This window comes from Parasteatoda tepidariorum, chromosome 2 (genome assembly GCF_043381705.1).
Source record: "Parasteatoda tepidariorum isolate YZ-2023 chromosome 2, CAS_Ptep_4.0, whole genome shotgun sequence".
NCBI classification, from domain to species: Eukaryota; Metazoa; Arthropoda; class Arachnida; order Araneae; family Theridiidae; genus Parasteatoda; species Parasteatoda tepidariorum.
Window position 1 is genome coordinate 96,397,331 of NC_092205.1, and position 24,662 is coordinate 96,421,992.

The 24,662-nt window shown below is 29.4% G+C and overlaps 1 protein-coding gene across 7 annotated transcripts in view; it reads right to left on the reverse strand.

The window, feature by feature from the left end:
• Positions 1–210: 210 nt before the first annotated feature.
• Positions 211–24,662, reverse strand: part of LOC107446777 (inositol hexakisphosphate kinase 1) — a 51,959-nt gene continuing 27,507 nt past the window's right edge. For 4 of the 7 annotated variants that reach the window (XM_043053158.2, XM_043053154.2, XM_043053155.2 and 1 more), the window contains exons 2-6: positions 12,515–12,881; positions 10,752–10,857; positions 9,036–9,106; positions 4,436–4,611; positions 211–2,631 (exon numbers count right to left, since the gene is read on the reverse strand). In XM_043053158.2, coding sequence (XP_042909092.1) covers positions 2,065–2,631; positions 4,436–4,611; positions 9,036–9,106; positions 10,752–10,857; positions 12,515–12,752 — 1,158 coding nt within the window. In that variant the 5' untranslated portion in view covers positions 12,753–12,881 and the 3' untranslated portion in view covers positions 211–2,064. Of the gene's footprint in view, positions 2,632–4,435; positions 4,612–9,035; positions 9,107–10,751; positions 10,858–12,514; positions 12,882–13,876; positions 14,057–14,966; positions 15,117–20,027; positions 20,415–24,662 lie in introns of those variants that run through there. The other 3 variants (XM_043053153.2, XM_043053157.2, XM_043053156.2) reach the window with 3 other exon arrangements.

Sequence of the window (24,662 nt, forward strand, 5' to 3'; positions counted from 1 at the left end):
AGTAATACCCGGGCATTTACTTAGAAAATCAACTATAAAAGAACAACAAAAAATTACTTTTGAAAAATGGAATTTTATTGAAAAATCAGTGTGGGGAAGTTGTTCTCTGTTTACCTAATCCACTATACCCCGGTCTATATGCGAAATAATGACAGAAATTTAGTAGACTGTAATAGAAAAATAGACAGTACAAATTGAAGAAAACTGATAAACTTTTAGCATAAATTTAATTTAATAATGCCAACACATTAAAAGTCATTTTGGAACATAAAAATACAGATATATTTAACTGAAATAAGTAGAATTTAATTAATTTAAATTAGATATCATTGAAGTGTATATAAAAACTTATAAGTCCATAAAATTAAATATCAGAACCACCAAAACATTTCTCTGTGATAGACAATAACAAATAATTATCACAAATGTGTTAGATTTAATTGCACAGTAAAATATCAGGGATTGCAACTGCTCCGCTTTTTGCAAAAGTTTTAATTAATTGGGTAACGAATTCAATAGTAAAATTTGTAGAATAAGAATAGTTATTCCCACTCTTTATAAGTATCACCATGATATAACTGCAATAAAGTTGCTTTTCATATGATACTTTGAATTTTAGATACGACCTGGTGGAAAAATTACAGGGTGCAGGCACAAATTTTAGAACAAAAAATAAACATCTCTAAAGCACTTTTCAAGCACTGAAAAAATATTCTTAAACTCTATATTTAAAAAATATATATAAGGGGATATTTGGGGATCTGTCACGTCAACTACAATTGCCATGGTGCCAAATAGATTTTAAACTTGCAAAATTTCTTTTAAAAAAAATAGATGTTTGCCCAGGGATGGCGACGAGTTAAACCATTCAAGTTGGTCCCTTCCTGTGATGTTTTTTTTGTAAATTACTCGCGGGTTGCTGCCCGGAAGTTGCCAAGAACTGGCGATTATTCTGCCACAGGTCACGATACAGAAATCTCCTCAAATATAATTAGGATATGAGCACTAATAAAAAACATTTCCTTCCTATTATTGAAAGTTTATATTAGATATATATATGAAAATATATATATGTGAATATATATATAATGAACGTTTAATAATAGGAAGATAAATTTTCTTATTAATGTGCATATCCTAATAATATAATCATAGTGGTTGAATGAATTGTGAAAACATTGAGTAGAAACATTGTATGAAAACAACACTTTTTGAATAATTCGTAGCTGAAACATACATGATCAAAAAAATCTCATTTTGAAAAAGGGAACATTAAGGACTTTCTTAAAAACACGCAATGGAAAAAAGCACCTTTAAGGGCTTTAAAAAAATAAGCACCTTTAAAGAAAAGCTATGCACCCTGAATAATTCAATAACTTAAATTTAATACCTAGGAAATATTTCTTTTTTACAAAGCGGAGCAAGTTGGGCATCTCTGAAATATTAAAAATGAACCAAGGTCAAAAAAAAATCAACCGGGATAACAAACAAAATGAAAAAAAAAGATACACATACATTTGTTCAGCTAAAAAAGGCAAACTTCCATCAATCAAAAATACATAACATGAAGCTACTCTGATGCATAAATAATATATATATATATATACACTGACAAAAAAAATGGAAGTATAAACATATCACTATTATCACAGATAGTCTATATACATAAAAACAGTTGTTCCTTGTGAAGGAATTTAAAAAAAAAATATCAACTTATTTCAGAATACAGCAAGGTGTGAATAAAAGAAAAAGTTTATTTAATGCAATGGCAGTCTTTGAACAGTCTCAGCTTTGAACTTTTTTGTGATCACAAAATTTTTAACTACATAAATAAAAAGTCGATCAGTCTTTAATACTACTACATAATGGCCCTTTTATACATTTTAAAACATCACTGAAAAGGGCCTATCTTGATGTAGGAATAAAAATTATTCTTTCCTAAGTGAATATACATTAACTGCCCTTGTTTTAAAAAATTAAGTTAAATCAGTGTCCGAGAAATAAAGACGGTGATAGTAAATCTCTCGAGACAAGTCCGTTTTGAACACAGGAGAAAGAACAGAACTAGATTTCCATATCTTCCACCTCCCTCAAGAGGCGTATGAGGTTATCTAAACCTAACAAATAACCAGTGTCTGGTCCATTGTGGATGGTCGTATCACCATCGTAACCTTCGTACGTGGTGTGCGCAAAATCGATCATGCGCACGTCGACATCCGGCCCGTGGGACTCTTTGCACTTCTTGTTTTCGGCAGACTGCCTGCGCCACGACAGAGAGGCGCTGGCAGAAGTAGAATCGTTGCTGCTCTCGAGCGAAGATTCGTCGTCCATCATGTCCTCGAAGCAGGAGCTTTCACTCTCGCAGGGAATGAAGAAGGGGTGCTTATTTTTTTTAACACAGCCTTCGTATAGTATCAAAAGAGAACTGGAATAGAAGCGGAAAGTTTGTTGCTTTTCGACGGCCTCTCTTAATTCTATCAGGTACTCCAATACCCTATCAATCACAGAGGAATTTAAATACAGACCGTTGTGGAAAAATTGGTGCAGAGCTTTACGGACACCACTTTCGTCTAATGTTCGACCGTAGTATTTGTCTTTCCACAGATATCCTTCGTATTTAGCTTGATAGACCTGTTTCATAAAATAATGGAATAATTAGACATATCTGAATGTAAAATATATTAAATATTTAAAAAGATTTAATTGCAAATTATACAAATTAGTTTTTGAAAATAAAACTATTTTTTTAATTGGATAAATATTACAAAAGTATGTTTTGGAAATTTCAAAATCCTCCTTGCTAGAAGAAGAAAAAAAAGCAAATCACAACCTTTTCCTATGCTTAAATACAAAGGTTGTAACAACCACCTCCCCAGGTTTTTTGTCTAAACTTTGAATTCTACTGTAGTAATATAATATTTAAAATTTAATTCAAATAATAAATGTAATTTTTATCTTATTAATTCTTTAGGAGTATGTTTTGCTTTCTTACTGTGCTCAAAATTATTCGAAGAAAAAAAAAACCTTTTTTAAAAATTTTTTTCTTAAATTCCAACTTTTATTCTAAATTTTAAAATTTTCTCAATGTAGTTTTTTGTGACATTATTTTTTATAATTTCATTTAAGAAAATTTTGAAAATAAAAGGATCTTAAATATCTTACATAAAAGCATTGCTCACCCTTCCCTTGTCACCAAAAATTAGTCAGCAAAAACGACCTACCCCGTTAGGAGTTTACCTGATATTTGAACGGTCCCTAAATCACATTAAAAAAAAAAAATTCTTCTTTTTCTCATAACCAGAGTCCAACAGTAATTTTTAACAAAATTATAATTTTTAAATTTATGCAATATAAATATATAACTCTTTCTTACTCAAACACTGAAATTAAATAAAAAAATAATATAAATTATTTATTTACTCTTTTTACACTGAAAAGCACTTTTTTGATAGTATTATAAATTCTAATTCCCAAAATTAAATATATACATAAAAACACTGTCTGTAAAAAGAAGTCAAAATTTGGTTTGAAACCAAATTTAAAAATCTCATAACTCTGCAAACTTATTCAAAGGAATTTTATTTAAAAAAGAAGTACATTTAAAAGTTAAAAAACAAGTTTTTAAAAAAATTTCAAGAGTTTTTTCCTGTTCCGAAAAAGAAAGGTCAAAATTGAAAAATATGATTAAATCGGATACTTAAAGAAATGTTTTGCATCTTAAAACATGTTCACAAACTCATTGTTGGGTGCTTGCTAGCTGTTAGACTACATGTTTATTACAAATTATGAGGATTTTTCTTTAAAGTACTGAAACAGTTAAAGGGTATGGTTATTGTTGTTAAGATAGAAAATAACTTTGACTCTTTAATGTAACCACTATAATTGTGAAGTTTTTAAAAAAAATTGTATTATTAAAATCACTTTTAGGTTTAATTATATTTAATTAACGAGCAATTAAATCTAAAACTGTTTTACTGTGATTTAACAGAGAGACTTTTTATTTTAAGTGAGTAACAACTAAAATACAGCACAAAATATTTGTAACTTGTCTATTCCAAGACATTACAAACTGGAAAAAAACAGACATAAGATGTGAAAAAAAAGAGGAAAAAAGACATGCATCTTAAAAACAATTGTATTTAACTATTTCAGTGCAGTAAATTTATTAAATAACAATAATCTTGTTTGAATGCTTTAAAAAGTATCAAATTTAATAGAATGATTTATCATTATCATATAACTTTATTACACAATAATTTACAGTTAGTTTTTAATTTAAAAAATGGATAAATCATATTAATAGACCAGAAAATAAAACTGTTAGTCAATATCCATTTTTCACTAAGGATTATTCATGTCATTTTATAAATTATTTTTTAAAGTTTTAAAAAATAGGAGACATTTTCCCATAAATAAGAACAGAAAGTTGACGTACCTGCATTCCACATAAACGAACACCAAGCCTAGCAGAAGTGCTAGCTGCACATTTAGCTATCTGGCTGCTAGCTTTATCGGGTGAAGCATCATCTCCGTGCATTCTGGTGCCCATTTTCAAATCAAGAATGCAAGGGTGGTGAAAATTCGATGCTATGTTCTCTAGCAACAAAAAATCTATCATTATGAATTAAGGGCAATTCACTTAAAATAGATTTTTATAAATCTATATTATAAATATTAAAAATATTTATTATAATAATGTTTTGATTTAAAAACATTTCATAAAATTTTACATTTAAAAAAAAAGTAAATTTTTAATTACATAAAAACTTCTTTAAAATAATTGTAGTTTATTATAATACAAGAATCTGATGAAGTGACTGCACATAGCAAAACACATGACATGTTACTCATAAAAGGATATATGAAAATGCCTTTAGAAGAAAGTATTGTACTGTTCATGTGTATTATTATTTTTACCTATTACAATACATCTTCGTTTGATTTTTATAGGTTTAATTTATCATTAATACTAATACTTTGCTAAGTAAGGTTGGCAAAAATCATTATTTTTCAAAAATTTAAAAAAAAAAATAAGAAGAAATCTGATTTCTTTGATTTGAATATGGTATTTTCTTATTCAAACCAGAGTTTACCAACCAAAGCATCTGATAAAATAAATATATTAACAATACTTAACTTTGTTAAAAAACAATATTAGCAAAAAACATTATTATTTCTGAATAATATGGTGAAAATTATCATTGAAAATTAAAAACTAGTCACAGAATAAATAAACTCCATATTTTTTTAAGCTCGAATCTCTAATAAATGCTAAAGATTGAGAGACAATTTGTCAAATAGATACACAATGAAGAGAAAACTGATTTAGATCAGAAAACATTACAGCAAAAAAAATATTTATTTTTTAAAAAGTTTTCTATGTAGAAGAAGTTCTTCGTTACTACTTTACACTAGTTACATATTTAAAAAGTTTTAAAGCACTTTTTTTTAAATAAATATAAAACTTAATGGGTATGATTGAGATATGTTAATCACCAGTAAATTATTTTACAAACAGCTAATGGAAAACTATAATTTTAAAGTTTGATGTCAATCTAAGTCACCTTTTCTTAAAAAATCCTTTGAATTACAATAATTGACATTCATCTTTTTATTTCTTATCAAAAAAGTTAAGTTTCATTTTTAAAGAAATCAGTCCCTTCACGGTTGATTTAAATCAATGATTTTTTTCTAAAAAATTATCAAGTGATTTAAATCACAACTTTAATTATGATTTAAATCATTATACCAAACCCTGCTGTTAAAATAAAACTGTAATAGTATAGAATAAATATCACAAGGTAAAATGTCAAAGTATAAGACATTAAAAGTAAAAATTTTTAGCCAAAAGTGTTATGCAGTTATGAAGCTAAAGATACGTATAATGGTATGTAATAAATTAGGCATGCATTTTTTTAAATATTTCTTTCCTTCATGAAATAGACAAGATTACATAGTCATTACTCCATAAAAAAAATTAAACAATATACATAAATAGGACTGAAAAAGAGATTGCTTAGCTTAATGAATAATTACTAACGATGCACCTAATAAACATGGATACTTTGTGCACAAAACTGCAATGCTAATGCATTCCATAATATTAAACTATTGGTATTTTGTGAAGCAAAATTATTAACAGGTGTCTGAAAGATTCATTTAATTTGTCATAATAGAAAATTTATTGGTTATAACCCATTTTAAAAAATACATTCAAAAAGATATTTCAATAAGAGTTTCAAAACAAATATTTTTGGGTGAGAACAGGGTGAGTAACCAAATTTTTCAACCAAAAATAAGCACTTTTAAGTACTTTGCAAGCACTCAGAAAATATTTTTAATCACTTTCCAAAAAGAAACAAAATCATAATTAGGATCTGTGCAATAATAAAAGTTATTTTTTCCATTGTTTAAAGTTCTTAATTTATAAACATAAAATCAATAAAATTCAAAAACATTTTCAAAAACTTTACTTTATCATAATAAAATAACTAGTTTTTGATAAATAGTGTTTTTTTTTGTAATTTAGAACAACAATTGACATATCAAAGGAAAAAGATCTAAAGCACTTTTCTTTTAAGTAAGATTTCTAACACATTTTTTACAAACCCTGAATTTAAAAAAAAACACGTTTAAAGGCTTTTAAAAAACGTAAATAAAAAATAAGCACCTTTGAGCACTTTTCAAAAACGCTTATGCACCCTGGAGAGAGTTAGTGACATAAGCAAAAAAGTAATTTATTTATATAATTTTTTTTTAATTGAATGTGTTTAGATTTTGTAGAAATAATTGGTTTTGTGATGAGAGACAAAGATGATCGCAAAAGCATTCATGAGACAATTAACAGAGGGTTTTTGTTCCCCTAATTGTTTAATATAGGAAATGGGTCAAATTTAATTTCACTTGAAACTACATGAAATACATGTGAATTTCCCATCAAAGAAAGAAAACACTTCTTTTTTTCAAAATAGTGACTCAAGATAAAGTTCTTTTACCAAACTAAAGAATTTCACATTAATGAATAACCAATATTTAAACATTAAGAAAATAATACCTATCTACAATAACTCTTCAAACACTAAACATGTTTGATTGAATTGTCATTAAAAATATCAATAAGTACTAAATATTATCATCATCATATATAACATAGCCAATATGAACTACATCAAAATTACGTAAAGCATAATGGTGATGTTACTCATTTCACCAGTTACCTCAATATATACTGGTGGTGAAACATATTCTGGTAATAAATACATTGATAATGCACATTTTATCAGCATTATGTAATTATCAGATAAATTTTTTAAAAGAATAAAAAATATTGACACAAAAAGGTCACTAGAAAATACAGATAAAAAAGGAGAGGGAAGCATTAAATCTTAGAGTTATCACTTGGTTATTTTTCCAAAATTTTCCCTCAGAGAGACTAAACAACTCGATAGAAAAAAAGGACACCTATATCTTGTTATCAATAACTATTTTTAAGTTTAATAAAATGTTGCTATGTATGAATTGTATTAAATAATTAATATTTTTATCTATAGTATTCTTCTGAGTAAAGTTATGGATAACAAATAAAATAATTTATCTCTTCCAATTTAACACGATTAACTTAAAAATATATTACTAAAATTAACAGCTTGTATTCAACATAATTTTACATTATGTAATTTTACTTGCACATAGCAACAAAAAAAGGCTAAAAATTACAGTTCTATATTTAATTGAACAAAAACTATCAATGCAACACGTAAAAAGTCAATGTGCAACTGCATATTCATGTAATTACACAAATGAGATTGCAAAAAGAAAGAAAAAAGAAAGCATATGGAACATATTTAAGAAGATGCATAAGAAAAATAAGTAAAAAAGATATTTTGCTTTGTGAACCTGTGACGGTTTAATAATCAAATCTCAATGATTCCTTAGTTGTCCTCGCGAAGGACTGCGGATTAATAGGAAGGTCGATTAATAGGATATTAAAAGGATCTAACAGACGAGCTACAGTTTCAATTTGTAATGAAAAACATTTTGCATCCTGTACTCTCATCCTGTTCATCTCATCCTGTACTTATACACTGAGGAAGGGTTTTCATTATAGAACCAAAAATTTTGCAATATTTGTGTATGAGAAAGCATTAATTGTGCAATTGATTGAATTGAAAGCATTTTTTCACATATTCAATGGAATATTGTAACATTAGTTTCAAGTGAATGATAAAACTACAACAGAAAAGTAAACATGAAAGATATATAGCAAATCAGTTCGCAGAAGCCTTTGTTTAATTGAAAAAAACTTTACAAAAATTAATTGCTAAACGATCTACTAATAAGCAACATAGACAAATCCCAGTAGCTGACCTCCATTTTTAAAGATGTATTCATACAGTCTATGTGAAGCGAAACTACTTTTTTGACTAAAGAAAAACAAGTGAATAAAGCACAAATAAAGGTTGTGCTTTACTTACATTGTTCTTTTTTATTCATACAAGACAAAAAGTATATTATATCCTCACTTGTTTGATTAGTTATTATTCATTTAGAAAAACACTGAATAGAAAATTTCCTAGCAAACCTGCTTTTTTTTTAAACATTATAAGGGAGATAACGAATAATTGGAAAATGATAAAAACAAATGGCAAAAATTTAGAGGGAAATTGTAAAACACAAAATCACATTTACACAAGAAAATAATTCCTTCACATACATTTCATAATAAATCAAATAAAAAGACAAAAAATGAAAATGCAAGATGGAAGATTGGAGGAACTACAGAATCTGTAAGGCAAAAGAATGTCATTTGAAGTTTACTATAAATCTCTTTCTATAAATTTCAACTTAATACTTTTTTAAAAATCTTTTTCAGTGTGCATACTGTTCAGTTATATAAAATAATAAAACTGGCATTTTTAAAAAAAAATTTATATATGTGTTTTTTCCCCTAAACTCCAAATAAATTTAAAATAAAATTGAAATTATTATAAACTTAAAGAAACAGTAAATCAATGTTCAATAAAAAGAAAGGATACATCTAGAATTAGAGCCATTAAGATGACGTTCTTTGACCAATTTTTTATCACTGCAGGAATTTATTTTCACTCTGAAAAATATTAAACAAAATAATTAGAACTAGTAATTATTAGACTACAACTATTATTTACAACAATAATTGAACTACAACTAATAATTAGAACAATTAATAAGTAAGAGTTAATAATTTAACTCTTCAACACTAACCATGGGTATTAATTTAGGTAATAATTTCTAAGAAATATAAACAAAACTAATTTTATAATGCTCACTTAAAAAGAAATCAATTGGTTTAAAAATAATTTTGTACAATTTTATCAAACAAGCAACGATTTTTCATAGCCTGAATACTTTCAGATACTTTACTCTATATGATTATGAGTTACAGTTAGATACCTTAAAGGGTGAAAAATAATAAATAATCAATAAATCAGTAATATATATAATCATAATATAATTATAACAGACAATTATTCCATATAATTATGTTTTCCATATAATATGCATAATTATGTTGCACAGAAATAATTATATATATTATAATCAGGGTTGGCAAGTTTTTGACACATGACCAGTTTTTACCGTCATGTCAAAAACCCATAGTTTTGGTAAAATAATTTTGAGTATTTAATAAAATAATTTATAAGTATTTGGTAAAATAATTTTGAATCTTCTCAAATTTTGGACTCATTCATACTGAACTGAGAAATCGACTGGGCAATGAAAAATGCGCAAAATTAGTCACTTGCTATCGTATGCTTTGGCACAGTGACCCCCGACTACTGAACATGTAATTTTGTTTGTAATTAAGTTTTGTTTAATGTGCTTTTGTAACTAAATAAAAGTTTTTAACTTTACAAAATAGCAGTAATTCTTGACTTACAGTTTGTTAGTAGTTACAAGTTTTGTTTAGCTTATTTCTATATTTAAGAAATGCCGAATTTTAAATTCCTTTTAGTTCTTGAATTTATTAATAGTTCCAAGCTTTTTTGTTTGCTTGCTTATTTCTAACAATTAAGAAGTGCAAAATTTTGAATCCTTTGCAAATCAAGCTATTATGATAAAAGTAAGTATCACTATTTTCAATAAGTATATTACAATATTTCTATATGAATGTATATCCTTCTATAAGAATACATGTATATAGTTGCAAAATCAATAGCAATCATTTACAACATTCATTTATAAAGGCAATTATGTGAAAATGATATATAATCTGCTATATGCCATAAATTAAAGAAAACAGTAGGTTTTTGACAGTTTTTACCAGTAAAAACACGGTTTTTACCACTGTCATGGCAAAAACCCAACCCTGATTATAATTATTCCTGCGCAACAATAAATCAGTAATATATATATAATCATAATATAATTATAATACAGATAATTATTCCATATAATTATGTTTTCCATATAATATGCATAATTATGTTGTACAGAAATAATTACATATATTATAATTATTCCTGTGCAAGGCTCAGTTATTAATAAAATTCAGATATTTCAATAAATGTTATTAATTATAAAGATACACAAAAGACACACAAGTAGCGAGTCATATATGCAAAAAAAATTGCAGTGAAATAGATAAAACTCTTAAAAGCTGTCATTATGACTTTTCCAAATTGTCATTCAGGTGAAATTATCCTGTATAATTAATGGTCATTTTTAAAATTGCAAAACAAAATTTTTTTCGAAGCTTGTGTGAAAATTACCTCATTTCAGAACTTCTGCAACTTAGTGTTCTTTCCTCTCTTCTGCGACTTTTTACAGGGTGATACACCGTTGTTTTATCATCCATTTCATGCACTTGAATAACACCTAAAAACAAAGTAATAAAAATTAAGTTAACTAGGCATTGCAGCAAATACTATTTCAGGATTGATATAAAGTGTCAATGGCTATTTATAGAGCTGAGGTGAATCAACTTCTCGCACAGATGGCAAAACAGAATTGTAAAATATTATAATCAAATTATAATATTTAACAATTCTATTTTACATTTCTTCTCTATTATAATCTAATCTGTCAACATATTGCAAAATCAAACCTGGCAACACCCATACTAGAATAATCAAAACAAGCCTTCCAGCTTGCCTGCCAGTGTCGACATGATGTAAATTTTTTCTACCGCTTTATGATATATCATTGCCTTTTTTTTCCAAGTCTGTCTTACAACTTGATATAGCATTAGCAACATGCAACTTATCCTTTTTTTATTTTTGATATTATTAAATATGTTGATTGCTAATTATCACAATTTAATTAATAATTTCCATTGGATTAACTTAATCACCACACATTTCTAACTCCTTAAATCAACAATGTTTCAATGATGAACATTCTCTTCAAAAAATGTTTATTTCTAAAAATGTTTATTTCAACAGCTTTGAACACCACCCTTCATAGAATTGTCATTTTTGATAAGGTCTCTTTCTTATTACAACTGTTGAAGACAATATTAATAGCTTTGATTTGAAAATTACTTTAAAAGCCAAAATATTTGTAAAAAATAATTCGCATAAATATTTACTTAATACTCTATTGAAAGAAACATGTCAAAATTCCACAAAATTTCCCCCACATTATTTACAAGAACTATGTATTTAGTACTCCAAACATAAATTAGTACTATTGCAGGGTAAATTTACTACCGTATAGCAGTACATTCACACATTCAACTTTAGGAAAAATGGTAGTTTCACAATTAAAAAAGCAGATTTTCATGCAAACCCCGTTCTCATTGCAATATACGGAAATTTTAAAAGAGTAGCTTTTCTGAAAGCTGCCTGAAGCTCTCTCTCTATAAACTTAACAGGAAGTCTAAATTCAAACATTATCTTAAATACTATTGTAAATTTATTCTAACAGACCTTTATTTTTTTTATGAACCATTTTTTTCTCTGTAAAATTTGTTTCTGTATGACCCAGTTGAAAATGTTCTTATAATTAAAATAACTTTTAGTACTTGTACTGCTAAATGCATGTTTTTATCAAATTCAAGTTGAAATTTAACTATGGACAATGATTTTTACGGATTTTGAAATTTGGATAAAAGTTTTAGCCCAAAATTTCACAATAGCAAAATTGTTTTTGAATATGTGGGGAAAAATATATAGAAATTCACCAGTCAAAAATTATTTTTATTTGTAGTGAAAATTTTTGAAAATATTTTCTTACCTTACCATCTTCTTGTGTTAATTTATTAGAATAATTTTTACAAAATTGATAAGTTTTCACAAAATAAGTACCTCTTAAAAAACCAAGACCAATTCAAAAATTAAAATTTGGCTTTTATGAATTAGAGGTAGGTACTTTATTTACGTCACACTAGAGCTACACAATGGACTATTGGCGACGGTCTGGGAAACATCATTGAGGTGTTTAGAGGATTTTATAGTTGCATTAGTGTCAGCAACAACTTGAAAAATCAGTCACCAATGCATTATCTCAACTAAATAAATATATAAAAAATCACCTTTATATTTTGGAATGAAGCTCCTCATGGTACGAGGGACATTCAAATAAAAATGTAACTCTCTCAGAATAAGAGGTTTGCAGAGAGTACTCCTGTCGAGCATGAGTAGTTGTGTGTGTCCTCCAACTTGCTGCGTATAAGGGTGGAGGACAGTAGTCGCTTTCGCCTTCTCCAGCGATGATGCTGCCATTTCGCCATGACTTTCCATGTTATTGGTCGCTGCATCCGTGTACACCATGACCTTTGGCGCGGAACATGTAGAAGGTGGGTACGATGATTCTGTTTGTCCTGCACTTGCCCTGAAGGCAGCAGGACAGCAGGCTTTTCGTCGTGCACTTTTGTGGCCAAGTTTAGCACAGCAACAGACCTGCAAATAGTCTATGGTTAGTTTTAACACACATATTTAGGAGAATACAGAGAATTCTACAAACGAAAAAACTAATTTCATTATCTATCAATCATAATAGAATCTGCCATGTATCAAATTGCCACTGCTTTGTTTTTGTAAGTGGATAAACTTAAAAATATAGGTGTCCTTACCAACGACTGGAACAAAAGCCCATAGCTTAAGATGTCTGATGAACATCATCATAGGGTATGGATCTATTACTCACACATTTCTGGTGGCCCCCTAAATGCTGAACATTTTTGTTGCGTGTGCCTGCGTTTTCCCCCCTTTAGAATTCTCAATTAGAATCAGAAATTGTTTGGTTAGTATAAACCAAGGCAGTTTAAGCTATAGGTTATACAAAACGGTAATTTTTCTAAAAAAAATTTTTTTGCATTAGTTTTAAAATGCATTAGTTTTTAGGGTACTCAAAATGTGTTAAAATCAGCTAAAATTATTGCAATATTAAAAATACAAATTTTTTATGTATGTAAAATTTTTGTAGCTCGATTTTAAACAGTATAACATGTTTGAAAGGAAAGCACAATAAGTTTGGGAGTTATATGAATTAAAAAGAACTGTCATCAGAACATATACAGGAAATAGAATAACTAAAAAAAAAAATAGAAATAATAACAACAGAATAATAACAATATCTTGAATAACAAAAAATTCTCCCACATAGAATGTGCATAAACAAAGTACAAAAATGAAAAAAGGTTATAACTGCTGTATTTTATCTTCTATTTATTTTAATTTTTTTTTTTTTCGCAGAACAAAAACTTGGTTATTTAATCCTAGAAAACAAATTAAATTAAAAAATAAATAGATTTTTAACTTTAATTAGTTTATACATACAATTTTAACTGGTTTATGCAAACAGAATGAATGTTTTGAATATTTTAATAATTTTTGCAAGCTACGGAATTTTAAATACTCAACTCTAAATAAAATATAATAAACAATGTAGTTACCTTTACGTAACTTATTCCCTGCAGGTAACATCATTGATAGCATATATTGTTTATATTAAAAAATTAAATAAAATTAACTATTTCCCACTTATAATAATGACGAACAACATCACATAACTATTGCGTGCAGAAGACGAAAGCGAACTAACTCAACAGGAACTATCGATGTGAAACAAGACTATTTCAGCGCTGTTGCCATTCCATATTTATAAATTTTAAAGAAAGGTCAGTTCTCTGAGACGTAACTTAAAACTGAAAAGTTCAATCGGTTTCTCTTTTTGTTATAAATAAACGATTTCGTGTAGTATGCAACTGTTTTGAAAACAAAGTTTTCATTTTAAAACATATTTTTAAACGCTGCTTCCACAATATTCTTTTATCACTTTTTCATCAGAATAAAAATTCCTGTAAAATACATATTAAAAATTGAGAATTTTATAGGTACATTTAAAGTAAAACAATCAAACCACATTCGATTGGAATGTTTCATAAATTGGAAAAAATCGTTAATTATATTTTATTATTCTTTCGATTTAAATTTTTTTTNATTTTTAAAAATGCTGAAGTTTTTAGGGTACACAAAATGTTAAATCTGTCAAAATTATAGCAATATTAAAAACACAAATTTTTTATGTATGTGAAATATTTGTAGTTCGATTTTAAACAGTATAACATGTTTAAAAGAAATGCAAAATAAGTTTGGGAGTTATATGAATTAAAAAGAACTGTCATCAGAACATATACAGGAAATAGAAAAACAAAAGAATAACAGCATCTTGAATAACAAAAAATTCTCCCAAATTGAATGTGCATAAACAAAGTACAAAAATGAAAAAAGGTTGTAACTTCTGCATTTTAATGCTTATTTAAACTTTTATTTATTTTAATTTTTTTTTTGCAGAACAAAAACTTGGTTATTTAATACTAGAACACAAAAATAAATAGATTTTTAACTTTAATTAGTTTAAACATACAATTTTAACTGGTTTATGCAAACAGAATGAATGTTATGAATATTTTAATAATTTTTACAAGCTACGGAATTTTAAATATTCAACTCTATATAAAATATAAAAAACAATGTAGTTACCTTTACGCAATTTATTCCCTGCAGGTAACATCACTGATAGCATATTTTGTTTATATTTAAAAATGAAATAAAATTAACTATTCCCCACTTATAATAAAGACTAACAACATCACATAACTATTGCGTTCAGAAGACGAAAGCGAACTAACTGAACAGGAACTATCAATGTGAAACAAGACTATTTCAGCGCTGTTGCCATTCCATATTTATAAATTTTTAAGACAGGTCAGTTCTCCGAGACGTAACGTAAAACTGAAAAGTTCAATCGGTTTCTCTTTCGTGTAGTATTCAAGTGTTTTGAAAACAAACTTTTTATTTTGATGCATAATATTTTTAAACGTTGTTGCCACAATATTCTTTTATCATATTTTCATCAAAATAAAAATTCCTGTAAAATACGTATTTAAAAATTGAGAATTTTATAGGTGCATTTAAAGTAAAACAATCGAGCCACATTCGATGGGAATGTTTCATAAGTTGGAAAAAATCTTAAATTGTATTTTATTATTCTTTCGATTTCAATTTTTTTTTTTTATTGTAGTTAATTTTCTGAAGAAAAAAAATATTTAAATATTGATTTACGTGAAAATTATGAATTGAAACAATCGAAAAATTAACCGTTGAATGATTTACAACCGTTTATGATTACTTCTTACTTCTCAAAAGTTGAAAACATTCGGAGCGGGATCCAAGAGCCCCGATTCATGGGACAGACCCATTGTGTGCATGATTGTTATATCTTAAAAAAAAGACGGAAAAAATTTTAGTAGGGGCAAAAAACCCTATTTGAAGTATGCACTAATTAAAATTAGCTGATTTTTTTAATATTTTTAGTTCATTGATATTTTTACTTTCTTCATGTTCTATTTGTCATTATTTCCCAACAAAAGCTTCATTATTTTATGCAGTAGTAAATTTATAAATATTACTTGAGAGCAGGATGATCGAATTTTGGGGGGGGGGGGAAATGATNGGGGGGGGGGGGAAATGATGTACATTTTAGTTAAATTTCTGAAATATAGTAATTATAATTTGTACGTAGTGCCATGACTCTTACAAAAACCTTATGATTCACCTCTGATTATTAGAAAAAACTCATACAAAAAATTTATATAAAAAATTTATATAAAAAATTCATATAAAAGAGATATAAGGGAAAACAATTGTTCTGCTGTGCAAATGAAAAATCAACGTTTAAGTGTGAAAAAATTGCACTTAATGTTGTTTTCCCAATTGCACGGCAATATTATCACAATTTAAAATTATGTGAGATTACAATAAAAAAAATCCTTACAAATGCATGAATGCAAAGAAATTAATTAATTTAACCAATTCAGAGTCAACTATCATTTTTCCTCTGGAGAGGGGTAAACTATATATATTCCGGGAAAAAAACTTTCTTAAATACAAAGTATAAAACGAAACTAAATAATATTTTAATAAACATTTAATTAATAGTATCGCTAGATCAACCTTTTAAATTGACCGTGGGTGTAGTGAAGAGATACACGTCATAATTCTCCACAATTTTTTATTTATTTATTTAATTTTTTTTTTTAAATATGAGTAACACTCAACATTTTTTAATAAAATAATTAAAATAGGAACAAGTTGATAAAAAATGATTTTAAGAAAAGGTGTGATTTAACACATGCGTTACAAATGGTGAACCTGAATTTTCTAATTTCCGGAAACAGAAACCTCAATATAAAGATCGATCAAAGTGAACAAGAAAAAGAAAGAAAGAAAGAAAAAAGAAAAAAAACTGATATTTACAGTTATTTCCATGCAACAATGAATTACTTCAAAACTAAATCTGATGTAATTTACATACTAAAGAATAAATGTATACAAAAAAAAACAACAAAAAAATAAGAAGAAAACGTAATGCATCATAATCTGAAAAGAAAACCATCAACATAAAAATAAATAAAAAAAATAAGAAATGAATTTATTATTTATTAAAATAACTGGTCATTCAAAAGAACTGACCACTTTGATCAGCCAACGTACAACTTTAGTCAGCCTGAGGGTGCTCTGTATAGGTCCACGTTAAACTGTTCTACCGTAAAATGCTCGACTTCGCGTGCAGGTAGTCGGGCTACCAAAGCGAAAGAGCCATCGCCTCTGCAGTGGATCAAAATTGCGATGGTATGTTTCCCAGACAGTCGCCAATAGCCCATTGTACAGTTCTAGTGCGACGTAAATAAAATACCTACTTTGCATTGTCCATAAAAACTAACTAAATATTTATTTTGTGGCCGTGCAAATATTGCGAAAGTCCTCTAAAAAAGATTGTTGCGGCTTTCTGTCCAGCATTGTGTCCTTAGTGTCCAGCACAATAATGTCGCAAAAAAGATATAAATTGGTTGTAAAGCATTTTTTAATTAACATATATCTTGGCTAAGCAAAATATTATTAACATATTTGTCCCAAGAAATACAATATTTTCCTCGTCCCCGTTATTGTTGAAAATATTCTAGATAGTCCAAATTTTTTTTTTTTTTTTAAGCATAATAATTCTCTAAATAACTTCTTTCGTTATTACCTTTTTCTTGTGTTTCCATTACTTTTAATTTAAGTTTCTGTGGCGATATCTTTCGAATTCAAAAAAAAAAAAAGTTTCAAAATTTAGCTATTGCACAAGAAAATCAAAGACTATTACAACAGGCACTACTTATTAGATTGGCCCCCGTTCAGACATTTTCATAAAATGTTCTCAAAAAGTGATAAAATAAAAATTTATAAAATAAACTAAAGATAACTGACTACTGATTACCTTTCCCGCTCAGAAGTTGCATAATAGAGTTTCCTTTTAAATGTCTAACCGCAAAAGAAACTGGCTAATGACGTCACAAACCAATTCACGGAATTCTAACACAAAGCAATAACATACACTAATAAAACCAAAAATTGCACTTCAAGTGCCGTTTGTTCACAACACGAAAGAATAAAGTTCTTTTTTTCCCCTAGTAGTGAAAGTCCTTGTAAACTATAATTACAAAGAAGAAATTCAAAGTCTGTTCTAAGAAACAATACAGCGTGAATATTAAATAGTTATGAGTCATATAACGTCAATATCTTTCTTCGCTGTCAAGCAATTAAGATTTAGGTTCCGAAAACTATTTCACTGATGCTCGGAAATAATGAAAACGATTTTCTCCTTTTAGCAGACTCAATATAATATTCGTTGTTTAAAGTAGTTAACCATTCCTTTTGATCAAATGTTACATTTCCTAAAAGGAATTTTTTTCGTAGCATTAATTACCCACAAAACTGTTAAGTGCCCAATTGCACTAACAACTTAATAATTTAATTTTATATCCATGCCCCGGATGTCCCTAGCTGTTTTTGAGATAATAACGCTAACTCTACATTTTTTCCACCAGCTAGAGCTGTATGATATCCACTTTAGATATTAATTTCAGAACAGTTTGAACTCTTTTAAAGGGGTGTTTCCTACCTTAAGAGAGTATTTTGCATCTTGGGCTGGTGGTTGCAATGTTAAGCTTTCGTTGCAAAGAAAAGCATTGTAAATAAATAAACAATGTTTTTATTCTTGTCGCACATTTTGTGTTCTTGCCCTGAATATGTCACTTTTTATTTCATATTATAACCGTCGTTGAACAGCCGACCCAATTTTTGGGCTTACGACTACTAATGTTCAACTCCTCAGCCTTGCAATTTTGAACCCAATCCAGAAGACAAGGAAACTCCTGGATCACGTATTGGGAGAAATGTGCCTTCGTGGAGGACTTTTTGATGGAACTATCCCTCATTTGCGTTACATGGAGAGGTAGACCACGAGAACCTCTCACGGTTAGCCTGACGGCAAGGGGATTCTAACTCATGATCCGTCTACCACTGAGGATATTCCACGTCAGCACTGCGGTCGGAGCAAGCCGGATGCGGAATTCGTTTCGACCAGCCATGGCTGGGATTCGTACCCGGTTTGCCTCATTGGAAGGCGAACGCTCTATCCCCTGAGCCATCGCGGCTCTGAATACGGCACTTCTAACTATACATTATTTTATCCAAAACGAAGTGTTTTAATAAGATGTTAATTCAGTAGTAGTAGTACAAGTATTTAACATCGCACTATAGAGCTCCACAATGAGCTATTGGCGACAGTCTGGAAAACATCCCTGGAGAGAACCGAAAAATATGACATCATAATCTCGATCCTCTGCAGAGGGGATGGCTTCTAGTCGAGACGAGTTGAGTCGAGCACTTTACGGTAAAACAGTTTAACGAAGACCGATAACGCGCACCATTGATCGTTGTGGTCATTATCATTATGATCATGATCATTGTGGTCATCCACCCGCTCACTGCCAATGATGCTTTACTTCGATGATCTACTAGGAACCCTGTCTTATGATCTGACCACTGTGGACGTTAGTTCTACCTGTACCATCAATAATTAAAAGTCTATTACATGAGCCTATAATCACAAATGCCTCGATCTACAAATCCCTAGCGTCTCCTGAAAATCCCAACAAATAACCCAACATTCTTGACTGGCACCTAATATTTTAATAAAATTTAAAGATATTATACTACAAGCCAACCCAGAAGACAAGGGAATTCCTGTATTAAGCATTGAAACAATAACTACCTTTTTTGAGGATTTTTGGATGGAACTAATCTTCAATTGCGTTACATGAAGGGGAAAAGCACGAAAACATCCCATGTCAGTCCGACGGCAAGGGGAATCCAACCTATGATCCGTCCACCACCGAGGATATTTCACTTCGGCTCTGTTATAGGTGCGAGCCAGCAGTAGAATTCAAACTAACCTGCCATCGGTTGGATTTGAACTTGGGTCAGTTCATTGGAAAGCGAGCACCCTGAGCCTCCGTGGCTCAACTGACTTAAATGTGTCGATGACACTGTGACGGCTGTTTCACAAGTGTGGATTGAAAAAAACGTTCAAGGCGTTATTGTTAGTAAATTAGCCTAGGCTTAGTCTAGCTAACTAGTCTAACATGGTGTACAAATAATTACATGATATGTTAGGCTACACACGATATTTCAGTCAAATATTTGGTATGTACTTACTTTTATCCTGCGAACGTTAAAATCCAAATCACTGTACATTTTAATAAGAAGTAGAAGCCAAATTGAGAAGAAGTTTATTTTCTTAATCGAACCACAAAACAATAGACGAGAGCAATGGATATTCTATCTGTCCCGCACGATTCTTTGACTTGCTAAAAACCGTATTTAAAGCATCGAAAAATGACATCTGATGATCCTTTTAGCGATAAAAATATGCAATAAATAATTTTTCTTCTCAAGGATATTTTGGTTATTTCTTTCAACTTCGGTGTTTAAGATTAAAAAGAAGAGAGATTCAAAGGTGAGGATTAATTGCTCGTAAAATAATTTTTTTTACAAACAGCTTGACATTGACCTGTATTTATTTGATAACACATCTTCCGTCTCGTATACAGCACCGTATATTTCAATGGATATGCTCTAATCTCAACTCTTTTATGTTGATTGAAATGAAGAAAGAGTGCGTTAACGATTAGATAAGATTCCGTCTTATCCGATAAAATATAGAATAATAATAATAAAAAACAATTTTAAAAAAAAAGCGGAATATATTAATAGGTATTATTTCAAGGTGAGTAAAAGAAAGAAAAAAAACTGCTGCTTTCAGAAAAGTTCAGCAAAAAGTGGCATCAATTTTTTTTTCAAGCAAATTTTAAAAAAGACGACACTATACCAAAGAGGAATTTTTTCTTGTTAAATTCTGTTTTAGCTATTGGGATTTTCAAATTTTGAGAAAATTAAGTTAGTAAACCACATCAGGTTTCCATAGCAACAGCCCTCTGCGAGATTACTTAGACTAGCTAAGAGTACGAAAGAGTAAAACCTTACTTTTAAACAATTATAATTTTGTAAATTTTAAATCAAATTAAAAACTCATCATTATAGTTGGCCAGACAGCCCAATGTGAGCCAATGCCTTCCTCTGAAGATTTCTCGATGACGACTCTCCAATTCTTTGCATTAATTGGAAGAAAATCAGACTCCACTGAGTCAGCCCATCTCAACCGCGGCCTTCCCCGATTTCTTGTTCCAGTGAGTCTAAAATGCAGTATCTTTTTTTTTTGTGATCACTCATTCGAATCACGTGGACCATCCAATTCATTCTACTTGAGCCGCAATGGCTCAGGGGATAGAGCGTTCGCCTTCCAAAGCGGCGAGCCGGGTTCCAATCCCAGTCGATACGAATTCCGCATCCGGCTNGTCTCATATAATGCAGCACACCTCCCTCCGTCACCATGCTCTAAATAACTGGATTTTCACAAAGGGGGGCGTTGAAATGTTTTTTTGCTCCTTAAGGGGGCGGCAGCGTTAAAAAGGTTGAGAATCAATGGGATAGAGCGTTCGCCTTCCAATGCGGCGAACCGGGTTCCAATCCCAGTCGATACGAATTCCGCATCCGGCTTGCACCGACCACAGTGCTGACGTGAAATACCCTCAGTGGTAGGCGGATCACGGATCAAGAGTCCCCTTGCCGTCAGGCTAACCGTGGGAGGTTCTCGTTGCCTTCCTCTCCATGTAACGCAAATGCGGGTTAGCTCCATCGAAAAGTCCTCCACGAAGGCAAAATTTCTCCCAATACTCGATCCTGAAGTTCCCTTGTCTTTTGGATTGGGTTCAAAATAACAAGGCTACGGAGTTGAACATTAGTAGTCGTAAACGCATAAAATTGGGTCGGCTGTTCAACGACAGTTATAAAGTAAAATAAAACTCATTCTATTTATTTTTATGTAAATTAAAAACTAAAGTTTCTTATAACAGTTCTACGTGTAAATATGCATAAAATATTGGTATTTTTAGAGTGGGGCCGTTCAAATACAAAGTATTATTTTGGACTTTGTAACGCATATTTTGTACGTTATATTAGTATTTATTACTTAATTATACTGCTTGGTAATTACTTATTTTTTTGAATGTCTACGATGAGGATTACGATTATTAAAAATTCACCACACAATTAACGGTAAATAACCCAACAAACCATTAAATTTCAAACGCTGAAAAATCATTACAAAGTATCAAAATGCAAATAAATTATTGCAAGATTACTTTCTCACTGTGCAATCAGCCATAATTTGTTTGTATTTTAATATTTTGAAGAGAAAAAAAAAGGTTTTTCCATTTGAAAGACAAACCAATACCCACGCATGTGATCTATGACGTCCGCACCAGCTGATCTTTATCAATTTTTATTGATATGGAGTATTAAAGTTGAACTAAGTTTCTCTACATAACTTAGAATGTTAATTAACGTTAAGTTTATTAAATATAGCACGTCGAATTTTTTAAAATATAATTTTTTCTAGTCTACTTCCTTTACCTAACTTAGATTTATTATTTGTTTATGCATTTTACTGTAACCGTGATATATTTTTGTTTTGTGTACCTGGCAAACTTCGATGTTCCACATGGCTTCGTGCCTGTCTTTGTGTTACGTAAGAAATATAGAGTGAAAGAATTGAAATCTTTGTGAAAGAATATAGAATGTGTCACTTAGAGGAATTGATACTTGACAGGCTTGGCTTACTCGAAATAGAATGGAAAGAATAGGCCATTTTTCATTGTAGGCCGGCTTTTCTTTGCAACCCGGCTCACATGAAAACCATGGGGTTTTATATCTTAAAATGATGATAGTAAAAATAATAAAACACTCTCTTGTATAAATTGGAAATGTGGCTTATTATTATATTACTCCAAGTCTTTCAAAGGAATAGTAATTAAAGAAAGGATTTTTTTCTTTGATAATAACTCATTTTGCAAGTCAATACACTATCCAGATTTTACCGAAAAATTACAAATAGTGTTTATATGTATGCAACTCAGGCAAAAATGCAAATTACAACTTTCATTTTGAAAAGAACAGAACAGCAACTAACAAAATTTGGTTTATTTCATTTCAAGCTATGAGTAGTCACTTTTTTTCAAAGAAGTCTCAGAAGAGGCTGAGTTTTAAGACTTAACCGAAGAAAATTTCATGAAATATTGTTCAAACGTTTAAAGTTTGAATAAAATAATTATTTCATTATATTAAACAATGTGAACAAAAATATCTTACTTGATTGCCTTTCAAACTCATTTAATAGACTCTTGAATGATTAAGATCTTACACTTAATACCTAAAGGTGTTCCGTAGAGACCATCCTTAATATATGTTTTTAGAATCCTTGTCAAATATTAAAAATTAGACGAAATCAAACGCGAAAATCACTTTCTCTGAACAAACATAATCTTTTTTTCAAAAGATCTGGATTCTTGATATTTAAAATATTTGAGGATAGATGCAATCTGGAAAGTATGGTACCAATAGTTAAAACAGGCAGGGGTCTGTCCAGACATTTTGTGAAAGGTCCGTTTTTCGTGAAATTGTGAAAAAATTACTCACATTTTTTCAATCAGGGTCCGCTTTTATGAATTTGTGCAAATAGGGTCCGTTATTGCAAAAAAAAAACTTTTTCAAGGAGTTTTTAAATTGTAAAGACATACATGATAATGCTCAACACTGTAAAATTATAATTAAAAAAATTAAATTTTAAAAAATAAACAACAATTGCTGCTTCTAAATTAGAGATGCAACATACAAATATTTGGTATTTAGCCTATACTGCTGAACGCAGAATATTAATTTCGGACGCGAATAATGGAAGAATCGTCTGCCGAAGACAAAACTTAATTCGTTTACATCCATCTTTCTTGTTTTCTGCCCTGGAAAGGGTTTATTCGATTCACAAAATAATAATGACGATAAACAAATTTGTGAAGGGTCTGATTAAAAGAAAAATCATTTTGTGAAGGGTCCGTTAACGGACCCAAATTTCTTCTAAACAGACCCCTGACAGGAGAGCAGTCGAAAGTAATAACCTTTTAATGTCACTTACAGCATATTTCGCTAAAGGCATTTCAAGAAATTTTTAATCAAATCGAAAATATTTACAAACAATTGTAAAATTCGTTTAAAGGTAATTAATTCTATTTAAATAATACTATTTCTTAATAATTATTTATTATTACTTTATTTAATAGTCAAATTTGAAAAAAATTCGAGCTCAAAATTCTAGTTCAAAATTTGAACAAAATCGTTTGCATAGTTTGAAAAAGCGTACATTTAAAATTTAATCAATTTTTTTAACTAATGTAACAAGTTCCGTTATAAATTTTGTGAAAACCACCATTAGGAAACTTACTCTTTTTTGGTATTTTATACGTTCTTTTTATCGAAATGCCCTGCAGTAAGTACTTCTGAAATCATTTATCTTTCATCGGTCAGATAAGTAAAATAACTAACGCCTGTGTGAGAAGTACAGGTAAAAATAGTAACGGTGCTTAAAATGTTTCAAAAATAGAAAACGAATGGTCCTCGTGAGAGAGATTCGAATCATTAACTTATGAAAAACGTAGAAAGATTACTTTAACCAAATAACAGTCACTAGAAATAACATTGTTGGTTGCTACAGAAAAAAAATGAACAAAAGGGTTGCTTTTCTGTAGCTTAAAGCATGAAAATATTTGCCAGAATAAGAACAAAAATACGACTGAAATTTTATTAAATGAATTAATTGTCATACTATGATCCAATAGTCCATTTACTTTTTATATAAACGTTAGAGTTCTAGCACTAAATTTTTATATAAAAAAATATTTG